Consider the following 25,828-nt stretch of genomic DNA (forward strand, 5'->3'; position numbering starts at 1 on the left):
CACACAAACCCCCCCAAACCAAACACAAACATACAAGAAGAAAACACGCAAAAAACCTCCACAAAACAAAACCCGGAGCACGAGGGGAGAAAAGGGCGGGAACGGCGCGAGGCTGAGGCGGGAGAAAAGGGCGGGAACGGCGCGAGGCTGAGGCGGGAGAAAAGGGCGGGAACGGCGCGAGGCTGAGGCGGGAGAAAAGGGCGGGAACGGCGCGAGCTTGCGCTGAGGAGAAAACGGCAGAAAAGCGGCAGCGGGAGGAGCAACGGGCGCCCAGCGGTCGCTTGGTGGCGCCGGCCGGTCCCCGCAGCGTCTCCCCGGCCGGCCCCCGCAGCGTCTCCCCGGCCGGCCCCCGCAGCGTCTCCCCGGGCCGGTCCCCGCAGCGTCTCCCCGGCCGGCCCCCGCAGCCCCCCGGCCGGTCCCCGCAGCGTCTCCCCGGCCGGCCCCCGCAGCCCCCCGGCCGGTCCCCGCAGCGTCCCCGGCGGCAGCGGCGCCGCTGCAGGTGAGGGGAAGCGGCGGCTCCTCTCCCCGTGCGGGGCAGCCGGGCTCCGGCGGCGAGAAGCGCGGAGGAGCCGGATGCTGTAATTTCTGCGGCGTTTCTGATGAGAAGATGTGTTCATGTGTAACAGTTTGGGGGACGAGGAGGGTCAGAGGGAAGTATCGACAAGCTGCCGGCTGCACGAGCACCGGAATGTTTTATCCCTTTGTAGTTGATACGTAATTGCAGTCATCGAGTGGAAACTGTTGGGCTTCCAGTGGTGTTACTGGAACTGGTTATTGAGGCCAGCGGTGACTTGATGCGGCAGCGATCGCTGACCCCGCGGGGCGAGCCGGGAGCTGCCGTCTGTCCGTCCTGCCGGCTCAGGGACAGGGGATTTCCACCCAAGCCGGTGTCCCCCCCGCCGCCGTTTCGGGGAAAGGGCTGTGGCTGCTCCCCCTGCCCTCCAGTAACCCCAGCGCAACCAATCAGCAGGCAGCACCGGGCAGCGTCACCAGTCTCCGGCAGACTCCGCGCAGCGCAGGTCCCGGTCGCTGCGGAGCCCGTGTGGCGGCACCGGGGGACAAGCGTCGCGTCCCCCCTGCCCCGCCGTGTCCCCAGGGCGCGCTGGTGCCCCCAGCGCTGAGCTCAGGGCGCAGCCCCGCCAGTGCGGGGGGACAGACCCACGGTGGGGACCAGCCCCGGATTGACCCTGGTTCTGTCTGATCACCACCGTGCGATGCCGGGGTCGGGCTTGCCTGTTTCTGAGATTTTTTGCCCTAGAAACAGTTGTCTCCAGGTGGTTCTGCCTCCCACCGGGTCCTCCCAGTGCTCCTCATGGGGGGCTCAGGTGGGTGCCGCTGGTGTCCCCACACGCCCCCAGCGTGTCGCCCACATGCGAGGCGGCCGGGTTTCACATCCTCCCTGCCGTGCGTCGTCCGCTTTCTGTTCCGGCCGCATCTTCCTCTCCTAGCGAGGGGGGAAGCAGACCCCGAGCCGCTGCGCTGCCTGGTCCACGTCGCTGCTCCCGGGAGGGATTTACTTCTTGTCCGGGGGTTTCCTCCTTCTCCTCCACAGCCCCACGGCAATGGTGGTTTTGCCAGTTTGTGGCCCCATCTCAATCCCAGAGCGTGAGGCTCGCACGTGGGGCTCAGCGCGTCCCTGGCCTGTGGGTTGAACCCTGTCATGGGCACGAACTGGAGCTCCAGTAGCAAAGGTCTCCAGCCCGGGCTCTGCACCGGGGCCGTGCCAGGCCCCACGGAGCCCCCCGCCACCCCCGGCCCACGTGCACAAGCCTCGTGCACAGACCCCACGGACCCGGGCAGGAAAGAGGAAGCAGAACAGGCGCTGCCAGAGGCTTCCTGAGCCGGGCCGTGGCGTCTCGCCAGTCAGCACGCAAAGCTGCTGCTGGGAGAACAGGTCTGGCTGAGGGCAAGATCCAGCCTTGCTCCACCTGCCCCAGGTAACGGCTCTCGGGGTTTCCCTCCGCCGCTCAGGGTACATGCACGTGCATGGGGTGTGATGCCTGTAGGCTGAACCGGTATCATTGCCTGTAGTCTGCCTGTTCCCCCTCTGTGTTGTCCCTTGGCCTTTGACCCTGCAGGGGCATCGGCCACGGTGCCCTCGCACCCATGGGGTGAACAGCAGTGTCGTGGAGCCCAGCCACCCCTGGGGACCTCCCTGGACGCTGGCGGACCCAGCGAGGGCTCCCCCTGCCCAGGGCCTGCTGTTGTCACTCCCCACAACTGGTTAACTGGGGAGACACATCCCCCAGGGCCTCTGTTGGTATCCGTGGTGTGGATGGGTGGGGCTGTCCCAGAGCCCCTTCTGGCCTTGCCATGAGTGTGACTGTGCCCATGGACTCTGTGATCCCCCAGGAGCCACCAGTGGGCACGTTCCCCATGGGACCATCCCTTAGAGGTGCTGAGATACCACCTACATCGTCTGAGAGAACCCGGGAGTCCTGAGGTCACCAGACCCCTTCTAGACCCCTGGAGCCCTGCCCCACAACCCACCACCCCATAGATCACCTGGATGTCATGGAGCTGCCATCACCTGCTACATGGTGCAGAGAAGGGACTCAGAGTGAGGGTCACCCAGCAGGATCAACCCCAAACCACTTTATTGTGGTGACAAAGCATCAGAGCAGGAGCGGAGGGTGCGGGACTGTGCGCCGAGGGCAGGGCTGTGGGGCAGGAGACGCCTCCCTTCCCTTCAGCGGTCTGCAGGAGACACCCCGCGTCTGGGCAGGGAGGAGATGTGGTGTCTGCAGCTGGAGAGGGCCATGGGGATGGGCTCTGCTGGGTCTGGCTCTGGGGCCGTCCCCAACATGGGTGCGTGTGGTGCGCATGGGAGAAGGGGGTGCAGAGGAGATGGGGCAGGGACACGGGGCACTGGGGTGAGCAGGGGGACTAGCTGAGGGTGGGGGAGACAGGGAGCCCTGGGCGCTGCCACCTCACAAGAGGCCCCGCTGGTTGCGGGCACTGTTCATCTTCATGGCCTTGATGATGAGGATGGTGCCCACGACGATGCCGACGATGCCCACGGCCAGGCCCAGGGCGCACACCAGGGTCTCGGTGCTCTCGGAGGCGGGGAGGGGCAGCTCGGGCTCTGTGGGGGGTGAGGGTGGGTGCTGAGCCCCCATCGCTGCCTGCGAGGGGAGGGGACCCAGGCGTCCGGGCCCAGCCCAGCCCCCGTGCTCACCCCAGTGCTTCAGGAGGGCGGTGGGCAGCCCCCAGTGCTCCACACGGCAGTCGTAGTAGTCCCCCCGGGTGGGGACGAAGGGCAGGTAGGAGAACTTGCGGAAGCTGTGGTCGTCCCGTGGGTAGAAAACGGTCTCAAAGACTCCGTCCTGCACCTCCTTCCCGTTCCTCAGCCACGTGATGGAGATCACGGATGGCCAGAACTTGTCCACGTAGCAGATCAGCACATTGGGGTCCTCCAGCTCCACTCGGCGTTTGGGGAACACCGTCACCTCGGGTGGCACTGGGGACAAGGGGGAGGAGTTAGTGCTCCCCACTGGTTAGAAAAGGCCTCATTGTGCCCCACCACCCACCCAGGGAGACCCCCCCCACCCCAGCGTGGGGCTGTGCCCAGTCCCCCGTGCTCCAGGGGATCAGGGCACTGAGCACCCGCTGCCAGCTGGGCCGAGAGTGTGGGAGCGACGGCCCCGGCAGGGTCCCCAGGGTGACGGCACTGGCCATGCCATGGCCGGGTTGTTACCGATGGTTCCCTGAGAGCGGTTGGACCTTTCCATCAGGATCTCCAAGTTGTATTTGTTTGTAGCCAGGTTCTGCAGCGCTCCCTGTGCCTCGAAGCTGGCGAATTCCCCGAACTCGGGCAGGCGCCAGACAGTCTCGGTCTTCTGCAGGTCCACGTGTAAGATCTCGTCCCCATCAAAATCAAACATGAACTCGCCGCCCTCCTGCTGCAGCCTCTCATCCCGCTGGTAGAACTCAGCCTGGATCTCCACGTTCCCCACTGGGAAGGGACAGGCAGTCGGGTCAGTGTCCTTCCCACCGCCACAGGGCTCCCCCATCTCCCCACGGGCTCCCCATGGGGACACTGTGAGTGCACAGGGACCCTGATGGGGGGAACAGCCCACCCGGAGCCTCCCCCTTCCCCCGGGGTCCCGCAGGGCTGGGCAGATGCTGACACCCCTCCCCTCACCAATGCAGCCCCAGCCCCAGCCTCTCCATGCCCTCAGGAGGTTTCCCTTCCTCATCACCTGAGGCTGGGCCAGTGACAGGCTGTGGGGACCACAGGGGCCTGTCCCCAGACGTGCTGTGGGGTGGGGTGCTGGTGCTCGTGCCCCACACAATGACCTGCCCGGGCCGCTGGGCACAGCTGCTGCGGTGGACGCCCAGGAGCAGCGGGTGCTGCAGGGGCCCGACCCACGGAGCTGGGTGACTCGGGGCAGGGGGAGCTGGGCCAGGGGAGCTCCAGGAACAAGTGTCCCGGTCCCTCTTCCGCAGCCTGTCCTGCCCTCCTGGGGTGCGCCCGGGACCCCTCCCCACCTGGGGTTACCCACAGCCATGGGGGGACGGAGCTCCCCGTGCCCAGGGCGCTGCCTCAGCCCCGGCACCAGCCCCACAGCCCCACCCCGGGGGTCCAGGCACCCCGTGCCCGGCTCTGCCCCCAGACCCACCACCCCGTCCCGGTGCCCTCACGCACCTTTCACGGCCCCCGCGCCCGGCAGGGTCAGCAGTGCCAGCAGCGCCAGCAGGACGCCCCGTCCTCCGGCCATGGCCGCTCCTGGCAGCGGGCAGCGAGAGCGGGACCAGGCGAGGGGCCGGCGTTGCCCTTGGCCGGGAGCTGGGTGCTGGGGGCCTGTGCCCGCGGGACAGGGCCCCCCCGGGGCTCAGCCAATGGGAGGGCGCCCTGGTGGTGACTCCGCTGTTCCCAGGCAGAGCGGCAGCGCAGAGCGCCCTGCGGAGCAGACAGACGGACGGACACACAGACGGGTCCCGCAGGGGTGCACTGATGAACTTGGGCTGCGCAGACCCCCGGAGAGGGCTCGGGGGAGGGCGGGGGTGGGGGCCGCCGGGGCCGGGGAGCCCCAGTGCTGGGGGGCCAGCAGGCGCCCCCCCGGGCTCAGGGCTCCAGCGCGGGACAAGTGTCAGCCAGAGCCCCGCGTGGCCCAGCTCTGCCTGGTGACGGGTGATGCTGCCCAGCCTCGCCGCTCACTGGGCCCAGTCGCGGCACTGGGCAGGACCGGGGTGATTCCCCGAACTGGCAGAGTCCGGCTGGTGTGGGGGTCCCAGCAGCTTTGCAGCCTCTGCTGGGATCGGCGATGGCAGCGGGTCGTGTTCTGGGAGCTGCGGCCGTGCTGGTGGCACTGGTGGTGCTGGGAGCCCCCCCGGCTCGTGGCCAGGAGACCTCGGGTGAGCTGGGACTGTGCGGGTGGGGAGGGGGTTGGTGGGGACGGGTCCCACACGTGTCCTGGGAGGTGCTGGGTGCTGGTGGGGACACGGTGAGGAGGGTCCTGCTGCCAGGGGACACTGCAGGCGCCCCCACCGCACCCCTTGTCTTGTCCTGTATCCTCTGTGGGGCTGGAAGCGCTGGGCTCCAGGTGAGACCCAGTTCCCAGTTTGGGGGAGATGCTCCCCCATCCTGCTGAACCCGTGGAGCAGCCCCTGGGCTCAGTTCTGCTCTGGGTCCCTTCCCTTGGCTTCATCCCTGCACTCACCCCTTCCCGTGTCCCCTCCTGCTCCCCAACATGGGGTGATGGTCCCCCCTCCTCAGATCCCCCCGGGTCCTCCCTGGCTCCTCCCTGTCCCCAGACTGGGATGTTGACACCTCACGGGGTCAGGATCACACCGGCCGTGTGGCTGTGGGGGAGGCCGGGGGGACAGCGGGGATGGGGAGGGGGCTCCATGGAGCCTCCCACCCTGCCCTGCCTGGGGGGCTGAGGGTGCCTGGCGGGGGGAACCGGCCAGACTGACCCACCTCCCCGTGCTAACAGGGTTCTTCCAGGAGATGCATAAGGCCAACTGTTACTTCACCAACGGCACGGAGCAGGTGAGGTTTGTGGAGAGGTACCTCTACAACCGGCAGCAGTACGTGCACTTTGACAGCGACCTGGGGATCTATGTGGCTGACACCCCCCTGGGGGAGCCTACTGCCAAGTACTGGAACAGCCAGCCGGACATACTGGAGGATGCACGGGCTGCCGTGGACACGTTCTGCCGATACAACTACGGGGTGGATACCCCTTACGCTGTGGAAAGGAAAGGTGAGTGTGTGGCAGAACATCTCCCCGGGGACAGACACAACCCAGTCCCGGGCTGGCAGGAGGGCACAGCGTGTCCGTGCTGTGTTTTTTGGGCACCCCCTGCGCCCGTGCATGACACGAGTCCCTTGTACCCTCCCTGCGTGGGGACCGCAAGGACAGCCCTGGGCTGGGCTGGGTGGTCCCAGTGCTGTCCCAGCCCCTCCAGCTCTCTCCCTCTGCCCCAGTCCAGCCCGAGGTGGAAATCTACCCCATGCAGTCGAGCTCCCTGCCCCAGACCGACAGGCTGGTTTGCGCCGTGATGGATTTCTACCCGGCGGAGATTGAGGTGAAGTGGTTCAAGAACGGGCAGGAGGAGACGGAGCACGTGGTGTCCACGGACGTGATCCAGAACGGAGACTGGACCTACCAGGTGCTGGTGTTTCTGGAAACCACCCCCCAGCGCGGGGAGACCTACACGTGCCAGGTGGAGCACGTCAGCCTGGAGCGCCCGGTCACCCAGCTCTGGGGTAAGGTCCCGCCCTGCCCGGCACCCTGGGGTGGGGAGGGGATGGGGACGGGCCCCCCAGCCCTGACCCGCTGCTCTCGGCCCCGCAGAGCTGCAGGCGGACGGCGCCAGGAGCAAGATGCTGACGGGGGTGGGCGGCTTCGTGCTGGGGCTCATCTTCCTGGCGCTGGGGCTCTTCCTCTACATGCGCAAGAAGGTGAGTGTGGGGGTGCTGGCTGGGGGGTCCCCGGGGTTTGGGGTGTCTCCTGTGTGCGGGAGGGCTGCCCCTGCTGCGGCACTGACCTTGTCTGTGTGTTTCAGGGCACCGCGCTCCCCAGGCTGCAGGTAACGTCCGGCTCCTCCACCCTGCTCTATCCTCCCCGTGTGGGCTGGTCCCCCCCTGCCTCAGGGCCAGCACGTCCCTATGGAGTGTGTCCCCGATAGTGCCGGGGCAGAGCCCTGGGGACACCCCGTCCCCATCGCCGTGGTCACCCCCTTCTCTCCCCACAGGGCTCCTGAACGATCTCCTGCAGATCTGCTCCTGCGCTGTCCATCCTCTGCCCTGCAGTGTCACCTCCACCTCGCACTGCCCTGTCATTGAGCCCCACGTCCCCGCACTGATCCTGGGGTCACCCCGTCCCTCCTGCCCCAGCGCAGCTTCACCATCCCTGCTCTGCAGCCACGGGGTCCCCAGGACCCTGCGCTGGTGGCCCCGAACTGCTCCAGTTCTTCCTAATAAAGTGTCTATGTACCCCCGGCCCTGGTGTTTGGGGACAGTGGGGTAGGGGTGGGTCACTTGCCCATGAGCCTGTGACAGGGCTCCGAGTCCTTGGAGGGGACCAGACGTGTTTGGTGGCCCCAGGGCTGCTGAGCGTGGGGGACAGTGTGAGGGGGGGACACCCCGTTGTGTGGGGAAGGGGTGGGCAGCAGAGCCTGGATGGATCAGGGACAGGGACGAGGGGTCATGGGTCCCCTCACCGGCCCTGGTCAGTGGCTTCGTGTCCCCATCCTGGTGCCTGGCCCTGCTGTGGTGGGTGGGCAGGGGATCGGGGCACCCGTCTCGCCCCAGCGGTCGCTGCTTCTGTCCCCCCGCAGTGCCACCAAGGGGACACTGCCCTGTGCCCCAACATGGCACCCACCACTCTGCAAGGACCCAGGTGTCCTGCCCCCACCTCTGCTCCCCCTGCCCCCCAAACCCCTTCCATGTCCCTGCCAGCCCCGCAGCCTCCTCATCCCCTGTTCCCCACCACACTGTATCCCCAGGACGAGCAGGGCACAGACGACCTGGTGACAACAGGTTTGGCGGGGCCAGGCAGTCCCCAGCCACCTTTACTGCTGCTCAGAAGCTCCTCGGGCCCACGAAGCCAGAGCCCCGGTCAGCGGGGCGGCCATGGGGCAGGGCAGCGGGGCACCGGGGGGTGCAGCGGGTTTGGGGTCCCAGGGACATGTGGTGCTGGTCTGGGACACGGGGCATGGGATGGGGTGCTGGGCTTCTGGTGGGGCCATGGGCATGGAGCTGGTTGACATGGGGACGCAGGGCTGGGCCGTGGGGACAGAGCTGGGTATGGGGCGCACAGCGGGGGCTGGCGGGGGGCGCAGGGCTGAGGGCACTGTGGGCCCCTCCTCACAAGGGGTCCCGCCGGTTGCGGGCGCTGTTCATCTTCATGGCCTTGATGATGAGGATGGTGCCCACGACGATGCCGACGATGCCCACGGCCAGGCCCAGGGCGCACACCAGGGTCTCGGTGCTCTCGGAGGCGGGGAGGGGCAGCTCGGGCTCTGTGGGGGGTGAGGGTGGGTGCTGAGCCCCCATCGCTGCCTGCGAGGGGAGGGGACCCAGGCGTCCGGGCCCAGCCCAGCCCCCGTGCTCACCCCAGTGCTTCAGGAGGGCGGTGGGCAGCCCCCAGTGCTCCACACGGCAGTCGTAGTAGTCCCCCCGGGTGGGGACGAAGGGCAGGTAGGAGAACTTGCAGAAGGTGCGGTCCTGCCCTCGGTAGAAAACGGTCTCAAAGACACCGTCCTGCACCTCCTTCCCGTTCCTCAGCCACGTGATGGAGAGCACAGGTGGCCAGAACTTGTCCACGTAGCAGATCAGGACATTGGGGTCCTCCAGCTCCACTCGGCGTTCGGGGAACACCGTCACCTCGGGTGGCACTGGGGACAATGGGGAGGAGTTAGTGCTCCCCACTGGTTAGAAAAGGCCTCATTGTGCCCCACCACCCACCCAGGGAGACCCCCCCCACCCCAGCGTGGGGCTGTGCCGGGTCCCCCGTGCTCCAGGGGATCAGGGCACTGAGCACCCGCTGCCGGCTGGGCCGAGGGTGTGGGAGCGACGGCCCTGGCAGGGTCCCCAGGGTGACGGCACTGGCCGTGCCATGGCCGGGTTGTTACCGATGGTTCCTCGTGAATGGTTGGACCTTTTCATCAGGATCTGCAAGTTCTGTTTTAACACAGCAATGTTCTGCAGTGCTCCCTGTGCCTCGAAGCTGGCGAATTCCCCGAACTCGGGCAGGCGCCAGACAGTCTCGGTCTTCTGTAGGTCCACATGGAAGATCTCGTCCCCATCAAAATCAAACATGTACTGGCCGCCCTCCTGCTGCAGACTCTCATCCCGCTGGTAGGAGCCAGCCTGGATCAGCACGTTCCCCACTGGGAAGGGACAGACAGTCGGGTCAGTGTCCTTCCCACCGCCACAGGGCTCCCCCATCTCCCCACGGGCTCCCCATGGGGACACTGTGAGTGCACAGGGACCCTGATGGGGGGAACAGCCCACCCGGAGCCTCCCCCTTCCCCCGGGGTCCCGCAGGGCTGGGCAGATGCTGACACCCCTCCCCTCACCAATGCAGCCCCAGCCCCAGCCTCTCCATGCCCTCAGGAGGTTTCCCTTCCTCATCACCTGAGGCTGGGCCAGTGACAGGCTGTGGGGACCACAGGGGCCTGTCCCCAGACGTGCTGTGGGGTGGGGTGCTGGTGCTCGTGCCCCACACAATGACCTGCCCGGGCCGCTGGGCACAGCTGCTGCGGTGGACGCCCAGGAGCAGCGGGTGCTGCAGGGGCCCGACCCACGGAGCTGGGTGACTCGGGGCAGGGGGAGCTGGGCCAGGGGAGCTCCAGGAACAAGTGTCCCGGTCCCTCTTCCGCAGCCTGTCCTGCCCTCCTGGGGTGCGCCCGGGACCCCTCCCCACCTGGGGTTACCCACAGCCATGGGGGGACGGAGCTCCCCGTGCCCAGGGCGCTGCCTCAGCCCCGGCACCAGCCCCACAGCCCCACCCCGGGGGTCCAGGCACCCCGTGCCCGGCTCTGCCCCCAGACCCACCACCCCGTCCCGGTGCCCTCACGCACCTTTCACGGCCCCCGCGCCCGGCAGGGTCAGCAGTGCCAGCAGCGCCAGCAGGACGCCCCGTCCTCCGGCCATGGCCGCTCCTGGCAGCGGGCAGCGAGAGCGGGACCAGGCGAGGGGCCGGCGTTGCCCTTGGCCGGGAGCTGGGTGCTGGGGGCCTGTGCCCGCGGGACAGGGCCCCCCCGGGGCTCAGCCAATGGGAGGGCGCCCTGGTGGTGACTCCGCTGTTCCCAGGCAGAGCGGCAGCGCAGAGCGCCCTGCGGAGCAGACAGACGGACGGACACACAGACGGGTCCCGCAGGGGTGCACTGATGAACTTGGGCTGCGCAGACCCCCGGAGAGGGCTCGGGGGAGGGCGGGGGTGGGGGCCGCCGGGGCCGGGGAGCCCCAGTGCTGGGGGGCCAGCAGGCGCCCCCCCGGGCTCAGGGCTCCAGCGCGGGACAAGTGTCAGCCAGAGCCCCGCGTGGCCCAGCTCTGCCTGGTGACGGGTGATGCTGCCCAGCCTCGCCGCTCACTGGGCCCAGTCGCGGCACTGGGCAGGACCGGGGTGATTCCCCGAACTGGCAGAGTCCGGCTGGTGTGGGGGTCCCAGCAGCTTTGCAGCCTCTGCTGGGATCGGCGATGGCAGCGGGTCGTGTTCTGGGAGCTGCGGCCGTGCTGGTGGCACTGGTGGTGCTGGGAGCCCCCCCGGCTCGTGGCCAGGAGACCTCGGGTGAGCTGGGACTGTGCGGGTGGGGAGGGGGTTGGTGGGGACGGGTCCCACACGTGTCCTGGGAGGTGCTGGGTGCTGGTGGGGACACGGTGAGGAGGGTCCTGCTGCCAGGGGACACTGCAGGCGCCCCCACCGCACCCCTTGTCTTGTCCTGTATCCTCTGTGGGGCTGGAAGCGCTGGGCTCCAGGTGAGACCCAGTTCCCAGTTTGGGGGAGATGCTCCCCCATCCTGCTGAACCCGTGGAGCAGCCCCTGGGCTCAGTTCTGCTCTGGGTCCCTTCCCTTGGCTTCATCCCTGCACTCACCCCTTCCCGTGTCCCCTCCTGCTCCCCAACATGGGGTGATGGTCCCCCCTCCTCAGATCCCCCCGGGTCCTCCCTGGCTCCTCCCTGTCCCCAGACTGGGATGTTGACACCTCACGGGGTCAGGATCACACCGGCCGTGTGGCTGTGGGGGAGGCCGGGGGGACAGCGGGGATGGGGAGGGGGCTCCATGGAGCCTCCCACCCTGCCCTGCCTGGGGGGCTGAGGGTGCCTGGCGGGGGGAACCGGCCAGACTGACCCACCTCCCCGTGCTAACAGGGTTCTTCCAGCACCTGGGTGAGGCCGAGTGTCAGTTCACCAACGGCACGGAGCAGGTGAGGTTTGTGCAGAGGTACCTCTACAACCGGCAGCAGTTAGTGCACTTTGACAGCGACCTGGGGATCTTTGTGGCTGACACCCCCCTGGGGGAGCCTGAGGCCAAGTACTGGAACAGCCAGCCGGACTTACTGGAGCAGAGACGGGCTGAGGTGGACACGTTCTGCCGACACAACTACGGGGTGGCGGCAGCCTCTTTCGTTGTGGGGAGGAAAGGTGAGTGTGTGGCAGAACATCTCCCCGGGGACAGACACAACCCAGTCCCGGGCTGGCAGGAGGGCACAGCGTGTCCGTGCTGTGTTTTTTGGGCACCCCCTGCACCCGTGCATGACACGAGTCCCTTGTACCCTCCCTGCGTGGGGACCGCAGGGACAGCCCTGGGCTGGGCTGGGTGGTCCCAGTGCTGTCCCAGCCCCTCCAGCTCTCTCTCCCGCAGTCCAGCCCAAGGTGGAAATCTACCCCATGCAGTCGAGCTCCCTGCCCCAGACCGACAGGCTGGTTTGCTACGTGACGGGGTTTTACCCCGCGGAGATTGAGGTGAAGTGGTTCAAGAACGGGCAGGAGGAGACGGAGCACGTGGTGTCCACGGACGTGATCCAGAACGGAGACTGGACCTACCAGGTGCTGGTGTTTCTGGAAACCACCCCCCAGCGCGGGGAGACCTACACGTGCCAGGTGGAGCACGTCAGCCTGGAGCGCCCGGTCACCCAGCTCTGGGGTAAGGTCCCGCCCTGCCCGGCACCCTGGGGTGGGGAGGGGATGGGGACGGGCCCCCCAGCCCTGACCCGCTGCTCTCGGCCCCGCAGAGCTGCAGGCGGACGGCGCCAGGAGCAAGATGCTGACGGGGGTGGGCGGCTTCGTGCTGGGGCTCATCTTCCTGGCGCTGGGGCTCTTCCTCTACATGCGCAAGAAGGTGAGTGTGGGGGTGCTGGCTGGGGGGTCCCCGGGGTTTGGGGTGTCTCCTGTGTGCGGGGGGGCTGCCCCTGCTGCGGCACTGACCTTGTCTCTGTGTTTCAGGGCACCGCGCTCCCCAGGCTGCAGGTAACGTCCGGCTCCCCCCGCCCTGGCCGGAGCCCCCTCCATCCCCCCAGTTGCTGATTTCTCCCCTTTCCCCCCCCATAGGGCTCCTGAAGTGGCTGCAGCCCCCCCCGATCTGCACCGTCACCACTGCCCAGCACTGGTCCCAGCCCCCCCGACCCCCCCAGCCCACTCTGGGCTCCCCCACCCCCACCGCTGCTGCCGCCTCCCCCGGAGCCGGGGGCGCCCCCCCCCCAAATAAATGCGCTGAGAGCCGGGCCCGGGGTGCTGCGTTCTTGGGGATCCCTCTGGGGGGTCTTTGGGGAAGGGGGGGTTTGGCACCCGGACTGGGAGGGAATTCGGCGCCTGGATGGGGAGGGAATTCGGCACCTGGACTGGGAGGGAATTCGGCGCCTGGATGGGGAGGGAATTCGGCACTGATCTTGCGAGGACAGGTGCAGCCGCCCAGGTCCGGGGTGCAGAGCGTGCCCGAGTTTCTGCCCCGGGACGGGCGGCAGCAGCGAGTTCCCGTGTGGGCAACGAGCCCGAGGGAAGGAGCCGCTCGGGCTGGGGTGCTCTGGAAGCTCCGTCCCCAGGCTGAGGGGCGTCGCGGCCAGAAAAGGAGGTTGGGTGGTGGACTCGCAGCGCGGCATCCCTGGCGCAGGAGCCGGAGCCGGAGCCAACCGCGGCGCCAGGTACGAAGGACGGCCTCGGCAGCGGGCTGTACGGGGCGGCCCGGAGGACGCGGGACAAGGGAGACGGCGGCAGCGGCCGGAACGGCAGAAACCGGGTCCCGGAACCGGATGCGCAAACAGCTGCTGCCGCCGAGACCCCTCTGGGACGGCGGGGTCCTCTGGCCAGCACGGGCCCCGCGTGAAGCCAATTAAACCTCTCGTGTGAATAGGAAAAGAAGGGTAATTGCCACGGGCGCCTCCCTTCCGAAGGGAGCAGAGGGGCCGATGCCCCGGCCTGACCCACGGGGAAGTCGCTGCGAAGGCAGTGCTAAATCTACAGGGATTTCAGAGCTCTGGGGCGGCCGCTCGGTGCCTCAGCTGGTTTTATTCTATTTCAGTCGCGGGCAGGAACGCAGGATGGAACGGGCAGGCCCAGCAGATCAACACGAGGCTCCGTGACTCGTGTAACTGTCGGAATTTCAGGCTTTTCAGCCGGCGATGGCGAAGCTGAGAGGCTCTGGGTGAGGACTGAGGGTCAGACAGGCGGAGCGATGTTGCTGTGGGTGTCCGGTACAGCCCGCCAGCCAAGATGGGGACACTGGTGAGTTATTCTTTAAGGAACTAAGAGAAGCCTCCGAATCATAAGAAATCCTTACGGGGGACTTCACCTTGCCGGGTGTCAGCTGGGAATGTCACACAGCTGGCACCAGCGCATCCGGAAGATTCCCGAAGCATCTGGGTGACAAAGTCTTGGTGCAGGTACTAAGGGAACAGACCAGGAAAGGTGCTTTCCTAGATTCGATTCTTACTAATCCCATGGAAGATGTGGCTTGGGGCTCCCTTGGAGACAGTGACCACAAAGCACTGGGGTCGAAATCTTTGCTAACGGGAGGAAAACTTAACGCTAGACATGAGGAGAGCAGACTTCAGGCTGCTCGGAGAAATACTTAGTAAGATTCCCCGGGAAGAAGCTTTTGAAGGTGTTTGGTCATTTTCGAAGTACCACCTACTGAAAGCACAGGACCAGGCAATTCCAAAACGCCAAAAATCCAGCCGGCAAGGCAGACAGACAGCTTGGTTGAGCAGGGATCTTCTTGAAATACAGCAAAAAAAGGAACTCTGCGGGCAGCGGAAGCAGCGCGGGCGGCGCGGGAGGACGGCGGCGATGCTGCTCGTCATCGGAGGGAGGAAATCGCGCTGCCAAAGCTCAGTTAGAGCTGAAGCTGGGCAGTAATGTGGAGGACAATAAAAAAGGCTTTTTAAAAATACAGTAATGGCAAAAGGCAAACCAGACATAACATTGGCCAATAATTGCTGGGCACCTTATTAACACCTTATTAACAGGGACATGGACATTTAGTGGTTTCTTCACCTTGATCTTCAGCACTGAAGATGGACTTGGGCCCCCCCATAACCCCGGGCTGGAAAACCGCGGGTGCGAGAACCATGAACTCCCAACGGATCCAGAACGTGTGCGGGATCTGCTGCTCCAGCTGGATCCCGACAGGTCGATGGGCCTGGTGGGATCCATCGCAGGGCGCCTGAAGAGCTGCTGATGCGACAGCGAGGTCGTCCCTGATCTTCCATGGCCCTCGGGAACGCGGAGCGGCCCTGGGCGCCGGGCGGCAGCAAACGTCGTCCCGATGTGCACGAAGAGCAACAGGGCTGGCCCGGCAGCTCCAGGCCTGTCAGGCTCAGCTCAGTGCCTGGCACAACCATGGGGATTATTCCGGGAGCCGTTGGAAAACATCTGAACTACAGCGCGGTCGTCGCTCCAGCCCGTGGGCCCAAGAGGGAGAAGTCTTGCCTGACCAACTTAATTTCGTTCCAGGACAAGGTTACTCGCCTAGTTGACCACGGGAAGCAAATGGACGTGAGCTTTCTGGATTTCAGTAAAGACTTGACCGTGCCGGTCGCAGGATCCTCGTGGACAAGCTGTGCGGCGCGCGGCTGGGTGGGCACAGAGCAGCGGGTGAGGAATCGGCTGACGGGCCGGGTTCGAAGGTTCTGGTAAACGGGGTCGTACTGGGCCGGCGGCCAGGCGGCAGCGGGTTCCACAGGGACCGTCTTAGGGCCAGCGCTCCTCAGTGTCTTTATAAACGATTTGGGCACAGGACTTGCGGGATGTCTTAGTAAATCCGCCAATGACACAAAATTGGGCGGAGGTGTCGACACTCCGGAGGGCAGAGATCCCTGCGGGGGATCTGGACAGACCGGAGAACTGGGAAATCACCGACCGCACGGAGTTCAACAAGGGCAAGCGCCGGATTCTGCGCCCGGACACACAACCCGGCTGTGCAGACAGACTGGGGGACGAGGTGCCGGAGAGCAGATCCACGGAGATCCACCTGGGGGTCCTGACGGACAGCAAGCTGAACACGAGCCACCGGCGACCCGGAGCCAAGAGGGACCCGCGTCCTGGTGCAGCCAGCACAGCTCTGTGGGGACAGTGACAGACCCCAGGGAACGGCAGAGGACGTGCCAGGGAGGGGCGGCTGCACATGAGAAAAGGTTCTTCACCCAGAGGCGCTGGACACTGAACAGGCTCCCCGGGGGGGGTCACAGCCCAGCCTGACAGCGTTCAAGAGACTGGACACCGTCCTCAGACACACGGGGTGACCCGTGGGGTGTCCTGTGCAGGGACAGGAGCTGGACTCGATGATCCTGTGGGTCCGTCCAGCCCGGGACACTCTGAGTGTCACACTGGGCAGGGGGGGCGCTGAAGGATGTGACCGGTGTCCCCCGGCGCATCCCGAACCGGCCAAGAGAGATCAGCTTGTCCCCAACCTCCGCGTGTCCCCCGGGTACCCACCCACAGCCAGAGCTGTGTCCCCCACAAGGGGACCCCAAATGGTGAGGTACACTCCATCCTGTCCCCACACAGTGGGGGACACCCAGTGACCCCAGGATGGGGACACGATGGCCACACAATGTGTCCCGCACCCCAGGGCGCTGGGGACAGTGACCTGCGCTCAGCCGGGTGACACGGGACACCCAGGGCACTGGGGGCCACACTGGGTGACAGGCACATGTGTCCTACTGTGTGTTGTCCCCCTGTCCGTTTCTGTCCCCATGTCCCTCTGCACATCGCTGTCCCCCCCGTCCTGCTGTGCGTTGTCCCATGTGTCCCTCCCGCGAGTGACACAACAGCCCCGGCTCAACTCGAATAATATTTTCTTTATTTACATGTTAAAGAATCGAAAGGTTCGAAACATACAATAAGATGAAAACACGGCTCTAAGGAGCTAAACGGGGGGGTGAAGGGTGGGGGGGAAAACCCAAAACAAAATAAAACGAGTAGAAAAAAATTATACAGTCAACGTAAAAAACAGGCGGCCCCTCCCTCCCCCCCCGGAACATGCTGCAGCGGCCCCGGCGGCCGGGGGGACACGGGGGGGACACGGGGTGTCCAGGGGGGACACGGGGTGTCCGGGGTCCCCGCGGCGCAAATAAATTAAAAATCTTCCACAGACGGGGGGGGTGGGCAGGGAAGAGCCCCCCCACGGCAAAACCCAAACTGGGGACTCGCAACCCCCCCAGTGGCTTTTTTTTTTTTCTTCTTTTTTAAAAGATTTTTATTACTTTTTTTTTTAAACTGGTTTTTACCTTTTTTTTTTTTTTTTCATAAAAACCCCAAACTTCTCCCCTTTGGAAAAACCCCACAAATTCAGAAAAAAAAAAAAAAAGAAAAAAAAAAGAAAAAAAAAAATAAACCAACCCTAAAACAACAAACAGTAAAACCTGCTGGGGAGGGAGGGGGTGACCCCAGCCCGGCCCCCCCGGCCTGTAAACACCGGGGTGTCCCCCCCTCAGTCCGGTTCACCCGGGTCCGGTCCCGCAGAACCGCGGCCGAACCTGCCCCCGCGCCCCCCAAACCTGGGGGGGCCGCGACCCCCCCTCTAACCCGAGTCCGAGTCGCTGGTGTCGGAGGACGAGGAGCTGGAGCTGGAGCTGGAGGAGTCGGAGCTGGAGCTGGAGGCGCTGAGCCGGGACACCGGAACCGGCTGCGCCGACTCGGGCTTGTCCGTGGCTGGGGGGAAAATGGGGCAGAGAACGGTCAGAAAAGGGGGGAAAATAAAAGGGGGGGAGAGGAGGGGGAGAAATAAAGGCAGAAAAAAAAAGCGGTGGGAAAAAGGGGAAGAGAAAAAAAGGAGAAAAAAGAGAGGAGAGAAAAGAGGGAAAATGGGGGGGGAAAAAAACAAGGGAGAAGAAAATGGGCAGAAAAAAAAAGGACGGGGAGAAAAAAGGCACAAAAAAAGGGAGAAAATGGGCGATAGGAAAGGGAGGGGAGAAAAACAAGGGAGAAGAAAATGGGCAGAAAAAAAAAGGGCAAGAAAAAAAGGAGGGGGAGTAAAGAGAGAGAAAAAATATGGAGAAAAAAGGGAGGAGAAAAGGAGAAGAGGGAGAAAAAAGGGCTGTCTGTGGCAAACGGGTCCAACTCACCCTTCTTCGGGGGCTTCTTGGCCGAGTTGAGCTGCCCGCTCACGTCCTGCAGCCGCTTCTCCAGCTCCCGCTTCTTCTCCAGCGCCAGCTCCTCTTTCGTCTTCCCCACCGGCTTCTTCAGGGCTGCGGGGACAGGGGGGTCAGTGGGGTCCCCCCCAAAGCCCCCCCCGGCCCCAGAGACCCCCCCCTCACTTTCGCTGTAGGGCTTGCGCGGCTTCTTGCGCAGGCAGGACAGGACGTAGCGCTCGAGCTCGCGCAGCGTCGAGGGTTTGAGGGTCTCGAAGTCGATCTCGATCTCCTCGGGGTTGGAGTCGCGCAGCGACGGCTCCCGCGACTGGATGATGTGGACCACGCGGCCCAACTTCTCCCCGGGCAGCTTGTTGATGTCCAGGCTGAGCTGCCGCTTCTCGTCGTAGGTCATGGGTTTGCTCTCCTCCTCCTCCTCCGAGTCATACAGCGCGGGCGGAGGCGGCAGCGCCGCTTTCGACGCTTTCTTCGAGTTCCTGGTGGGGTAAAACGCCACGTCAGACCCAAATTTCCGCATTTCCCAACCCAAAATGCGCTCCCCGCTGCCGGCAGGACAGCGGCTCCTCTATCGCACTCACTTGGAGCCGGTGCCGGCGGCTTTCTTGGCTCTGCGGAGCTGGGCCTGGCGCGCCCGCGTCTCCTCGTCGCCGCCTCCTGCTCCTCGCGCTTTGTGCTTCTCCGACTTCTTCTTCTTCTTCTTCTCCCTCTTCTTTTTGGGTTTGGAAACGGGGCCCTGCGAGAGGGCAGCCAGCTGCTCGTGCACGGCCCGCAGCTGTGGGGAGACAGGGGTGAGGCCGCGGCGCCGGGGGGCCGCGGCGCAGGGGGGACGCGGCGCTCGGGGCCCCACCTGCTCCTGCAGCTCGGCCAGGCGGTGCGCGCGCTCCTCCTCCGAGTCCGAGCTCTCTTCGCTGCCCGACGAGCTCTCGCTGCTGCTCTCGTCCTCCTCCTCGTCTTCCTCGTCCTCATCCTCATCGTCCTCGTCGCTGGACGACTCCTCGGAGGAGGATTTGGAGAGGGCGCCGCTCAGCGGGGCCGACGCCGCCGGGGGGCTGGCGTCCTGCGGCTCGTCCGGCATCTTGGCGTAGCTGAACTCGAACACGTCCTGCGCGGGGATGGGGGTTATTTTGGGGGACGGGCGTTATTTTAGGTGGGGGGGTTTATTTTGGGGGACACCCGGCCGCCCCCTCACCTGCAGCTTTCGCGCCATGGCCACCACGTCGTGGTCGGGCGGGTTGTACTTGTAGCAGTTGGAGAACATCAACCGCACGTCGGCGGCGAATTCTTGGGCATCGTGGTAATCGCGGTTTTCCATCTTCCGCTGCAGGGGGAAATGTGAGCGGCACCCCCCAAAAATCCTCCCCAAACCCTCAAATCCCTACAAATCCCCCTGAACCCCCCAAACCCCTGCAAATATCCCCCAAAATCCTCCTAAACGCCTCCGAAACCCCTCCAAATGCTCCCCAAACCCCCACAAATCCCTAAGTCTCCCCCAACCTGTCCAAATCCCCCCAAAACTCCCAAATTTCTCCAAACCCTCCCAAATCTCCTCCAAAGCCCCCGCACATCCCCCCAAATGCTCCTGAAACCCCCACAAATCCCCCCAAGCCTCCCCCAACCTGTCCAAACCCTCCTAAAATCTCCCAAACCCCCAAATCTCCCCCAAAATCCTCCCAAACCCCCCCGAACTCGCCCCCCGTGCCCACCTTGATGGTGCTGAGGTCCATGGGGTGCTTGATGATCTCGTGGTAGTCGTGCAGCCCCAGGGCCGAGGCGTCCACGGGCTTGTAGAAGGGCCAGGCGTAGGCCGCGTGCTTCTTGGACAGCAGCTCCTTGAGGATCCCGTTGCAGTACTTGAGCTGCTCCGACAGCTTCCCGCGCTTGGACGTCTGGTGCTGCTGCGAGTCGGGCAGGTCCTTGCGCGGGGGTTTGATGGGGCGGCCGCTCTCGCGCCGCGCCGGGATTTTGGCGGCTTTGGGCTCGGGCAGCGACGAGGCCGATGGGGACGACTCGCCGCTGGTGGCGATGATGGCCGTGGTGGTGGGGGTGGTGGTGTCCGCTTTCCGCTTCACGCCTTTCTTCTACAAAACCGGGAAAACAGAGAAAAAGGGACGTGGGTGAGGATGGGGGGACGCGGGATCGACAGATACCCCTGAAGCCCCAAAACCCCTCTAAATCTTCCCAACCCCAAAACCCTCCAAATCATCCTGAACCCCCCCGACTCCTCCAAATCCTCCCCCAAAATGCTCCCAAATTCCCCCAAATCGCCCCCAATCCCCCCCAAATATCTGCCAAGTCTCCCCTAACCAGTCCAAACCCTCCCAAATCTTCCCCAAAATCCTCCCCAAACCCCCAAATCCTCCTAAAATCCCTCAATCCCCCCAAATGCTCCCAAAGCCCCCAAGTCTCCCCCAACCTGTCCAAACCCTCCCGTCTGCCTCAAAATCCTCAAAATCCCCCCTACAAATCATCCTGAACTCCCCAAATCCTCCCAAAACTCCCCCACCCTCCCCAAAACCCTCTAAATCCTCCCCCAAATAGCCCTGAAACCCCCAAATCCTCCTGAAATTCCCCAATATCCCCAAACCCCCAAATCTCCCCCAACCTGTCCAAAACCCTCCCAAATCTCCCCCCAAAATCCCTCTGAACCCCCCAAATCCCCGCACCTTGGCCAGGGGCTGCGTGGGCGCGGGCAGCGCGGCTGGGGGCCCGTGCAGCGACTTGAGCAGTGGCGCGGCTATGACCGAGGGGTGCGGGATGTTGACGATGGTGGTGGGGATGTCGGGGCTGGCGGCGCCGTACACCGTGGCATGGGACACCGAGGACACGGCTGGCACTTGCTGCGCGGCCGTCAGACCCGCCAGGAGCGCTGGGACCATACGAGACGCCCCTTAGCGCCGCTGTCACCCCCCTGGGACACCCTGCGTCCCCCCCGTGCCGCTGTCCCCACCCCACGTGGTGTCACCGTACCGGCTGCACGCGACGCTCCTTTTTTATGGCTGTTCTTGGCCACCGGCACCACGATTTCCTGCTCTTCTGGTGGCATCTGAGCCACCTTCTGCAGGAAAATCTTCTCCAGGGTTTGGGCCATCAGGACAATATCATCTGTGGGCTGCAGGGACAAGCAGCATGTCACAAGCAGTGTCACAACCAGCACCATGATGCGCCGGACGGTGCCAGCGGTGCCGGTTCTCACCTTGTTGTAGATGTAGCAGTTGGTGAACATGGTGTTGAAGTCCTGCATGCACTCGGCGGCCCCCCAGTAATAGTTGTTCTCCAAGCGCCGCTTGATGGTCCCCATGTCCATGGGCTGCTTGATGATCTTGTGGTAGTCCTGGGGACAAGGGACGGTGGGGACGCGGTCAGGGACGCGCTGGCGGCCGCGCCGTGTCCCCCGCTCGCACACCAGCTCTCACTCGGGGCACAGGCACAGGCAGGGGGTGCGTGGGGCCAAAAAAACACCGTGGGGCCTTGTCCCCTCCCGAGTGTCACCGTCCCTGTCACTTGGGGGCCCTGAGTGCCGGGGGGACCCTACACTATGGGGGACGCCAAATTTTGGCGTCTTGAGGTGACATATGTCCTGCAGGAGAGATGAGATGGGGCTTGCGGGGGGAAATCTATTGCTAAACTTTAAATTTAAAAAGCAAAACCTCCGTGGAAATTTAAATTACCTCTGGGCTTTAACTCCTTGGGCGCCACAGGTGCACAGGGGGGCTGGCGTTTAATTTTGGGGTCACGAGATGGCTGTCTTCTACAAATTCATGGATGGGCATCTGCAAAACGCATTCAGGGGACAAGAGATTAGCTGGGGGGGGAGCATCCGGGGGTCCCTCAAGAGCGGCTGCGTCGCCTCATCCAGACCTTCGTGGGGACAAAAACAAAAAGGGTGTCCCCAAAACCTGCCCCGATGGCTACGAGGGGCTGGGGGTGTCACCCCCGGGGGGGACGCGCAGCCCCGGCACCTGCGTCTCTGTGGCTGGGGGGGGATGGCGCTGGCCCTGCACTCGTTGTGGGGGACACATGGCATCGGGAATTCGGCAACAAATCTGCCTCGAACCCCCTGCCTGCGCGTTCGGGGACACGGAGGGGGACACACAGACACACTCACACCCCCCCGAGCGCCGCGCCGCCTCCCGCGCCCCCCCCGCGGTACCGGTAAACCCAGCTTGACGGCGTCGACGGGCTGGCGGAACGGCCAGGCGAACTGGTGCTTCCAGAGCGCCTTCATCACCACCTTGTGCAGGTACTGCAGCTGGTTGGTGACGCGCCCCGGCTTCTTGGGGTTCGACACCTCGGGCGGGGGGGGGTTGGCCTGCGGGGACGGCAGCGCCGGCGCCGACGCCATGGTGGGGCTCTCGAAGCCCTCGTACAGCAGCGAGGGTTTGCGGATCCGCTTGCCGGGGGTCGACTCCGGTGCCAGGCCCATGAGCCCGGCATTGCTCTCCCCCAGAATCCTGCGGGAGGAGAGACGCGGTTAACGGGGCGCAAAACAACAGGGTTGGGGCGCAGGATGCCCCAAAAAAGAGACGGACGCTCCTGACGCCGCAATTGAGAGGTAAGACGCCGTGGCGCGGGAACGGGATCTAGTTCCCCGGATCTGCCGCGCGTCTCCTGGGGGGTTTGGCCAAAAGCGCCCGTTAATCGCGGCCAAACGAGCGCCCGGTGTTGGCGAGAGGTTGACGCAGGTCCAGGTTCGTCCCCAAAGAGGCGACGGTGACACCGTGCGTGTCACGGTGACGGTGCCACCCGCTCCCCGGAGGGCCTGGGGGGATTTGGGGACACCCGCGGTCAGGCCATTATGTCGCGGGCGCTTTGACGGCGCCGCTGTCACACAGAACCGTCCGTGGGGACCCGCGGGGACGCGGCGCAGCCGCCACCGCAGCGGTTTAGAGGCGAAAATCGGCGCTTTAGGGCAACGACCATCAGGCAAAGAACAGGACGAGGCGCAAAAACATCCAGAAAGGGGTAAAATTTTGCCACGAGGATGTCGCGGCGGCAGCGGAGACCCTGGGGACGCAGTGGGGACCTGGGGACACCGGGAGGTTCCCAGCGGCTCCTGCCCGAACCCCCAAACCCGGGCGAGGGGTGAGACCCCCGGCTGACCTGTCACCAACTGTCCCCCCGGGGCCGCCAAGGACGCGGCTCAAGCGCCAAGGACGGCGCTGGGCGGGGGGACCCGCGGTGACAATGTCACGGGTGGGGCGGTGACACCCCCCAGTGTCCGTGTGTCTGTCCCCGTGTCACCGCGCAGGGACGCAGCCCGACCCCGGGGGTGTCCCCGCCACGCGAGCCCCGCTCCCCGCGGCACCTACTTGCTCTGGGGATTCACATTCTGCAGCATGGCGGCGGCTCCGTGCCCGGCCCGCGCTCCCGGCTCCTCCGACGACCCCCCCACTTTGCCCGGACACGCGGGGGCGGTGGGTCCGGGGGGTCCAGGCGACCGCGGGTGGGTGGGGGGCGCCCCCCCCTCGTCAGCGCATCACCGGGGGGCCGAGCCGGGTGTCCCCTCCCCGGGCAGGGCGGGGACGGGGCTCAGGCGGCGGCGGCTCCGGCCGGGACCATCCGCCGGCCTCACATGAACGGGCGCGGAGAAGATGGCGGCGGGGAGCGGGCGGGATGTGACGGGCGGGGAGCGCGGGGGGGGGTGCCCTCTTCGGAGCCTCCGCTGCGCCCCGGATCTTCCGCGATCCGCTCAATACAGGCCTTGCCGCGTCGCTGGGCGCCGGGCGCGTCGGGGGAGGCCGGGGACGAGGCGAGGCGCGGCGGTCCGGGCGGCGGATGACAGCGGATTGCGGCGGGGCCGATCAGCGGGCCGGCTCCATCTTGGCTCCCTGAGGGGCGGAGGGCGGGAGCGCGGGGGGCGGGGGAGGGAGGCCCCCTCGCCGCCGGCCGCAGGCAGGGGTCGCTACGGAGGCCGGGGAGGGTCCGGCGAGCCCTCCGGGAAGCGCGGAGGCGGGGGCTGGGCCGCCCGGCGGAGGATGGATCCGGTTTGGGGCCGCCCCCCGCTCACCACCGGGCCCGACCCGCTCCGTCCTCCGTCCCAGCGAAATGGCGCCGCTCGGCCTGCCCCCGGCCGCCCTTATATAGACACCAGCCGGCCCCTCATTGGGCGGCGGCGGCGCTGACATCACCCGCCCGGCCCGCCCCGCCCCGCCGCGGCCTCATTGGGCGGAGCCGAGCCCGCCGCGCTTCTCCCATTGGCCGCGCGGCGCGTCGCTCAGCCGCGCCGCTCCCCTCCCCTCCCGGCCTTCCGCCCGGCGCCTCGTCCCACGGAGCCGCCGCTGTCACCGCCCATTGGCCGGCGCTGCCATTCGTTGCGAGGCGATTGGCCGGCGGGTCACGTGGGGGGCGGGGCCGGCCGGCGGAAGCGGCCGTTGGAGGCTGTTGTCGCGCTCCCCGGAGAGGAGCCGGGCCCGGCGGCGCCATCTTGAGCGGCGGCTGCGGCCGCCTTGGGCGGACAATGAACCGGCGCTCCCGGGCGGCCCCGCCACCCCCGGCGACGCCGGGCACCGCGGGGATCCCCCCCGCCCGCCCTCACCCCCCTCGCCGCGCTCCCGCGGGCCGCAGGGCGCCGGAACCCCGGAGCCGCCGCGCCCCGTCCCGCACCGGGCTCCCCCGCGCCCCGCGGGCCGCGCCACGGCCGCCTCACGCTGCGGGGGACGCGGGAACCCCCACGGACACGCCGCCGCTGCGGCCGCCAGCCCCGGGACGGGCCCTGTCCGCCGGTGCGCCCCCCCGCACACACACCGGGGGGACCCACGGCGGCGCCGGGACCCCCGCGGCGGGGGCCGCTCACCCCCACGGCGCCCGCACGGCCGCGGCCGCCCCGCCGGGACCCCAGCGCCCCCCCCGCCCCGCGCTCACGGGGGTCCCGGGCTCAGCGGCCCCCGCCCCGGTCTCCAGGACACGAGTGGATCCCGCCCTTCCCCCGCGCCGTGACACAGCACTTGGGGCCCTGCCCGCCGCCGCCCCCGCGCGAACACCCAAACATGGCGCTTTTCGCCCCAAACCGCCGCCCCCGCCGGCGCGCACAAAGCGGCCCCGCCCTCCCGCCCCACCTGCCCGTCACCGCCGTCCTGGCCGCCCATTGGCCGCCGCGCCAACGCGGGGGCGGATCCGCGCCTGACTGACAGCTCGGCAGCGCCACGTGACCTCCCGCCGCCCCCGCTCCTCGGGGGGGAGGGCAGGGCGCCCCCCCGTCACTCACCTGAGCCGCCCCCACGCGGGGCCGCGACCCCCGTCCCCGGTCCCGCTTCATCCGCGCCGCCCCCCGCCGCGCGCCGCAAAAAAACCCCGGTTTGGGGGCAAAAAAAAAAGATTTTTAAAAAAAAAACATCCCAGGGCAGAAAAGGGAGCCACGCGCTACGTCACCCGCGGCCCGATTGGCTCCCCGCCGTCACGTGGCGCCCCCGCGGCTCCCACGGCCCCATTCATCCCCCCCCCGCCCGGCGGGACCCGCCGCGGCTCCGCGGGGTCCTAGTGCCGGCATGGCGCTGCGCATGCGCCCTGCGGGGCTGCTGCAGCGGGGTGCAGGGGGCACCCACGGGTGTCCGTGGCAGTGCGGGGCGGGGGACGGGGTGCCCACGGGTGTGGGGCATTGCATGCGTGCACGGCATGGCGGGGGTGCGCCCGTGGGGGTGTCAGGTATGGCGGGAGGCGTGGGGAGGGGGACGCCCACACGGGGGGTTTGGGATTGCAGCACCCACTCGGGAGTTGCGCGGCAGCGTGGCGGCTGCGGGGCCCGCGGCGGGTGCAGGGCGGTGCGGCGGGGGCCGTGCACGCTCCTGGGGTGCAGGGGCTGCGTTGCACATGGGTGGGGGCCGCAGCGTCGCACGGGGTGCAGCGTGTGCAGGGACGGGGTGCGCAGGCTGCATTGCACATAGAGATGGGGTGCACGGTCTTGCGCAGGATGCAGTGCGTGCAAGGATGGGGTGCACACGGTGCATTGCACATAGAGATGAGGTGCATGGTGTTGCAAGGGGTGCAGTGCATGCAGGGATGTGGTGCACAGGCTGCATTGCACATAGAGATTGGGGTGCACGGTGTTGCATGGAGTGCAGTGCGTGCAGGCATGGGGTGCACAGGCTGCATTGCACAGAGATGGAGTGCACAGTGTTGCACGTGGTGCAGTGCATGGGATTGGGGGTGCCCTGGGTACAGTACGTGCAGTGACAGGGTGCTCCGTGTTGTTCGGGGTGCAGCGCATGCACCAGTGGGGTGCTGGGTGCTGCAGCAGCTGCAGTGCACAGAGTGGGTGCAGTGCCTGCACTGGATGCAGCACAAACAG

General features: G+C 66.3%; 5 protein-coding genes across 8 annotated transcripts; 2 read left to right on the top strand and 3 right to left on the bottom strand.

Moving 5' to 3' along the window:
* Window positions 1–2,555: 2,555 nt before the first annotated feature.
* LOC136000838 (HLA class II histocompatibility antigen, DR alpha chain-like) lies at window positions 2,556–4,801 on the bottom strand. The gene is made up of 4 exons (XM_065654835.1): window positions 4,649–4,801; window positions 3,698–3,955; window positions 3,179–3,460; window positions 2,556–3,085 (listed from the first exon to the last, which is right to left on the bottom strand). Exons 1-4 carry the CDS (start codon window positions 4,719–4,721, stop codon window positions 2,931–2,933), a joined length of 768 nt encoding a protein of 255 aa, XP_065510907.1. The 5' UTR covers window positions 4,722–4,801; the 3' UTR covers window positions 2,556–2,930.
* A 378-nt stretch (window positions 4,802–5,179) lies between these two features.
* Window positions 5,180–7,445, top strand: LOC136000834 (class II histocompatibility antigen, B-L beta chain-like). Its single transcript, XM_065654829.1, has 6 exons — window positions 5,180–5,358; window positions 5,940–6,209; window positions 6,434–6,715; window positions 6,804–6,910; window positions 7,015–7,038; window positions 7,204–7,445. Exons 1-6 carry the CDS (start codon window positions 5,268–5,270, stop codon window positions 7,210–7,212), a joined length of 783 nt encoding a protein of 260 aa, XP_065510901.1. The 5' UTR covers window positions 5,180–5,267; the 3' UTR covers window positions 7,213–7,445.
* Window positions 7,446–7,981: 536 nt separating this feature from the next.
* LOC136000839 (HLA class II histocompatibility antigen, DR alpha chain-like) lies at window positions 7,982–10,189 on the bottom strand. Its single transcript, XM_065654837.1, has 4 exons — window positions 10,036–10,189; window positions 9,085–9,342; window positions 8,566–8,847; window positions 7,982–8,472 (listed from the first exon to the last, which is right to left on the bottom strand). Exons 1-4 carry the CDS (start codon window positions 10,106–10,108, stop codon window positions 8,318–8,320), a joined length of 768 nt encoding a protein of 255 aa, XP_065510909.1. The 5' UTR covers window positions 10,109–10,189; the 3' UTR covers window positions 7,982–8,317.
* Window positions 10,190–10,571: 382 nt separating this feature from the next.
* On the top strand, window positions 10,572–12,673 carry LOC136000833 (class II histocompatibility antigen, B-L beta chain-like). Its single transcript, XM_065654828.1, has 6 exons — window positions 10,572–10,745; window positions 11,327–11,599; window positions 11,820–12,101; window positions 12,190–12,296; window positions 12,401–12,424; window positions 12,506–12,673. The coding sequence occupies exons 1-6, from the start codon at window positions 10,655–10,657 to the stop codon at window positions 12,512–12,514; spliced, it is 786 nt and encodes a 261-aa protein (XP_065510900.1). The 5' UTR covers window positions 10,572–10,654; the 3' UTR covers window positions 12,515–12,673.
* A 3,945-nt stretch (window positions 12,674–16,618) lies between these two features.
* On the bottom strand, window positions 16,619–24,069 carry BRD2 (bromodomain containing 2). 4 transcript variants are annotated; one of them, XM_065654780.1, is made up of 12 exons: window positions 22,854–24,067; window positions 21,695–21,995; window positions 20,738–20,875; window positions 20,512–20,653; window positions 20,208–20,410; window positions 19,248–19,622; window positions 18,734–18,862; window positions 18,392–18,646; window positions 18,123–18,277; window positions 17,710–18,020; window positions 17,518–17,640; window positions 16,619–17,104 (listed from the first exon to the last, which is right to left on the bottom strand). In XM_065654780.1, exons 1-12 carry the CDS (start codon window positions 22,880–22,882, stop codon window positions 16,974–16,976), a joined length of 2,292 nt encoding a protein of 763 aa, XP_065510852.1. In that variant the 5' UTR covers window positions 22,883–24,067; the 3' UTR covers window positions 16,619–16,973. The 4 variants fall into 4 exon arrangements, with proteins under 4 accessions (XP_065510852.1, XP_065510851.1, XP_065510853.1 ...); XM_065654779.1 differs by having other exon boundaries at window positions 18,123–18,316; window positions 22,854–24,066; XM_065654781.1 differs by lacking the exon at window positions 21,695–21,995 and adding an exon at window positions 21,213–21,314 and having other exon boundaries at window positions 18,123–18,316; window positions 22,854–24,065.
* Between the last annotated feature and the right edge of the window lie 1,759 nt (window positions 24,070–25,828).

This window comes from Caloenas nicobarica, chromosome 35 (genome assembly GCF_036013445.1).
Source record: "Caloenas nicobarica isolate bCalNic1 chromosome 35, bCalNic1.hap1, whole genome shotgun sequence".
Taxonomy (NCBI): domain Eukaryota; kingdom Metazoa; phylum Chordata; class Aves; order Columbiformes; family Columbidae; genus Caloenas; species Caloenas nicobarica.

Coding starts and splice junctions, on each gene's coding strand:
- LOC136000834 (XM_065654829.1), top strand. CDS start 5,268: ATGGCAGCGGGTCGTGTTCTGGGAGCTGCGGCCGTGCTGGTGGCACTG. Junction 6,210..6,433: donor TTACGCTGTGGAAAGGAAAG/GTGAGTGTGTGG, acceptor CCTCTGCCCCAG/TCCAGCCCGAGGTGGAAATC. Junction 6,716..6,803: donor CCCGGTCACCCAGCTCTGGG/GTAAGGTCCCGC, acceptor TCGGCCCCGCAG/AGCTGCAGGCGGACGGCGCC.
- LOC136000833 (XM_065654828.1), top strand. CDS start 10,655: ATGGCAGCGGGTCGTGTTCTGGGAGCTGCGGCCGTGCTGGTGGCACTG. Junction 12,102..12,189: donor CCCGGTCACCCAGCTCTGGG/GTAAGGTCCCGC, acceptor TCGGCCCCGCAG/AGCTGCAGGCGGACGGCGCC. Junction 12,297..12,400: donor TCCTCTACATGCGCAAGAAG/GTGAGTGTGGGG, acceptor TCTGTGTTTCAG/GGCACCGCGCTCCCCAGGCT.
- LOC136000838 (XM_065654835.1), bottom strand. CDS start 4,721: ATGGCCGGAGGACGGGGCGTCCTGCTGGCGCTGCTGGCACTGCTGACC. Junction 3,461..3,697: donor CCGCTCTCAGGGAACCATCG/GTAACAACCCGG, acceptor CCTTGTCCCCAG/TGCCACCCGAGGTGACGGTG. Junction 3,086..3,178: donor CGCCCTCCTGAAGCACTGGG/GTGAGCACGGGG, acceptor CACCCCCCACAG/AGCCCGAGCTGCCCCTCCCC.
- LOC136000839 (XM_065654837.1), bottom strand. CDS start 10,108: ATGGCCGGAGGACGGGGCGTCCTGCTGGCGCTGCTGGCACTGCTGACC. Junction 9,343..10,035: donor GGGCGCGGGGGCCGTGAAAG/GTGCGTGAGGGC, acceptor GTCCCTTCCCAG/TGGGGAACGTGCTGATCCAG. Junction 8,473..8,565: donor CGCCCTCCTGAAGCACTGGG/GTGAGCACGGGG, acceptor CACCCCCCACAG/AGCCCGAGCTGCCCCTCCCC.
- BRD2 (XM_065654778.1), bottom strand. CDS start 22,882: ATGCTGCAGAATGTGAATCCCCAGAGCAA. Junction 18,863..19,247: donor TGGACCTCAGCACCATCAAG/GTGGGCACGGGG, acceptor TTCCCCCTGCAG/CGGAAGATGGAAAACCGCGA. Junction 17,105..17,517: donor CAAGAAGCCCCCGAAGAAGG/GTGAGTTGGACC, acceptor TTTTCCCCCCAG/CCACGGACAAGCCCGAGTCG.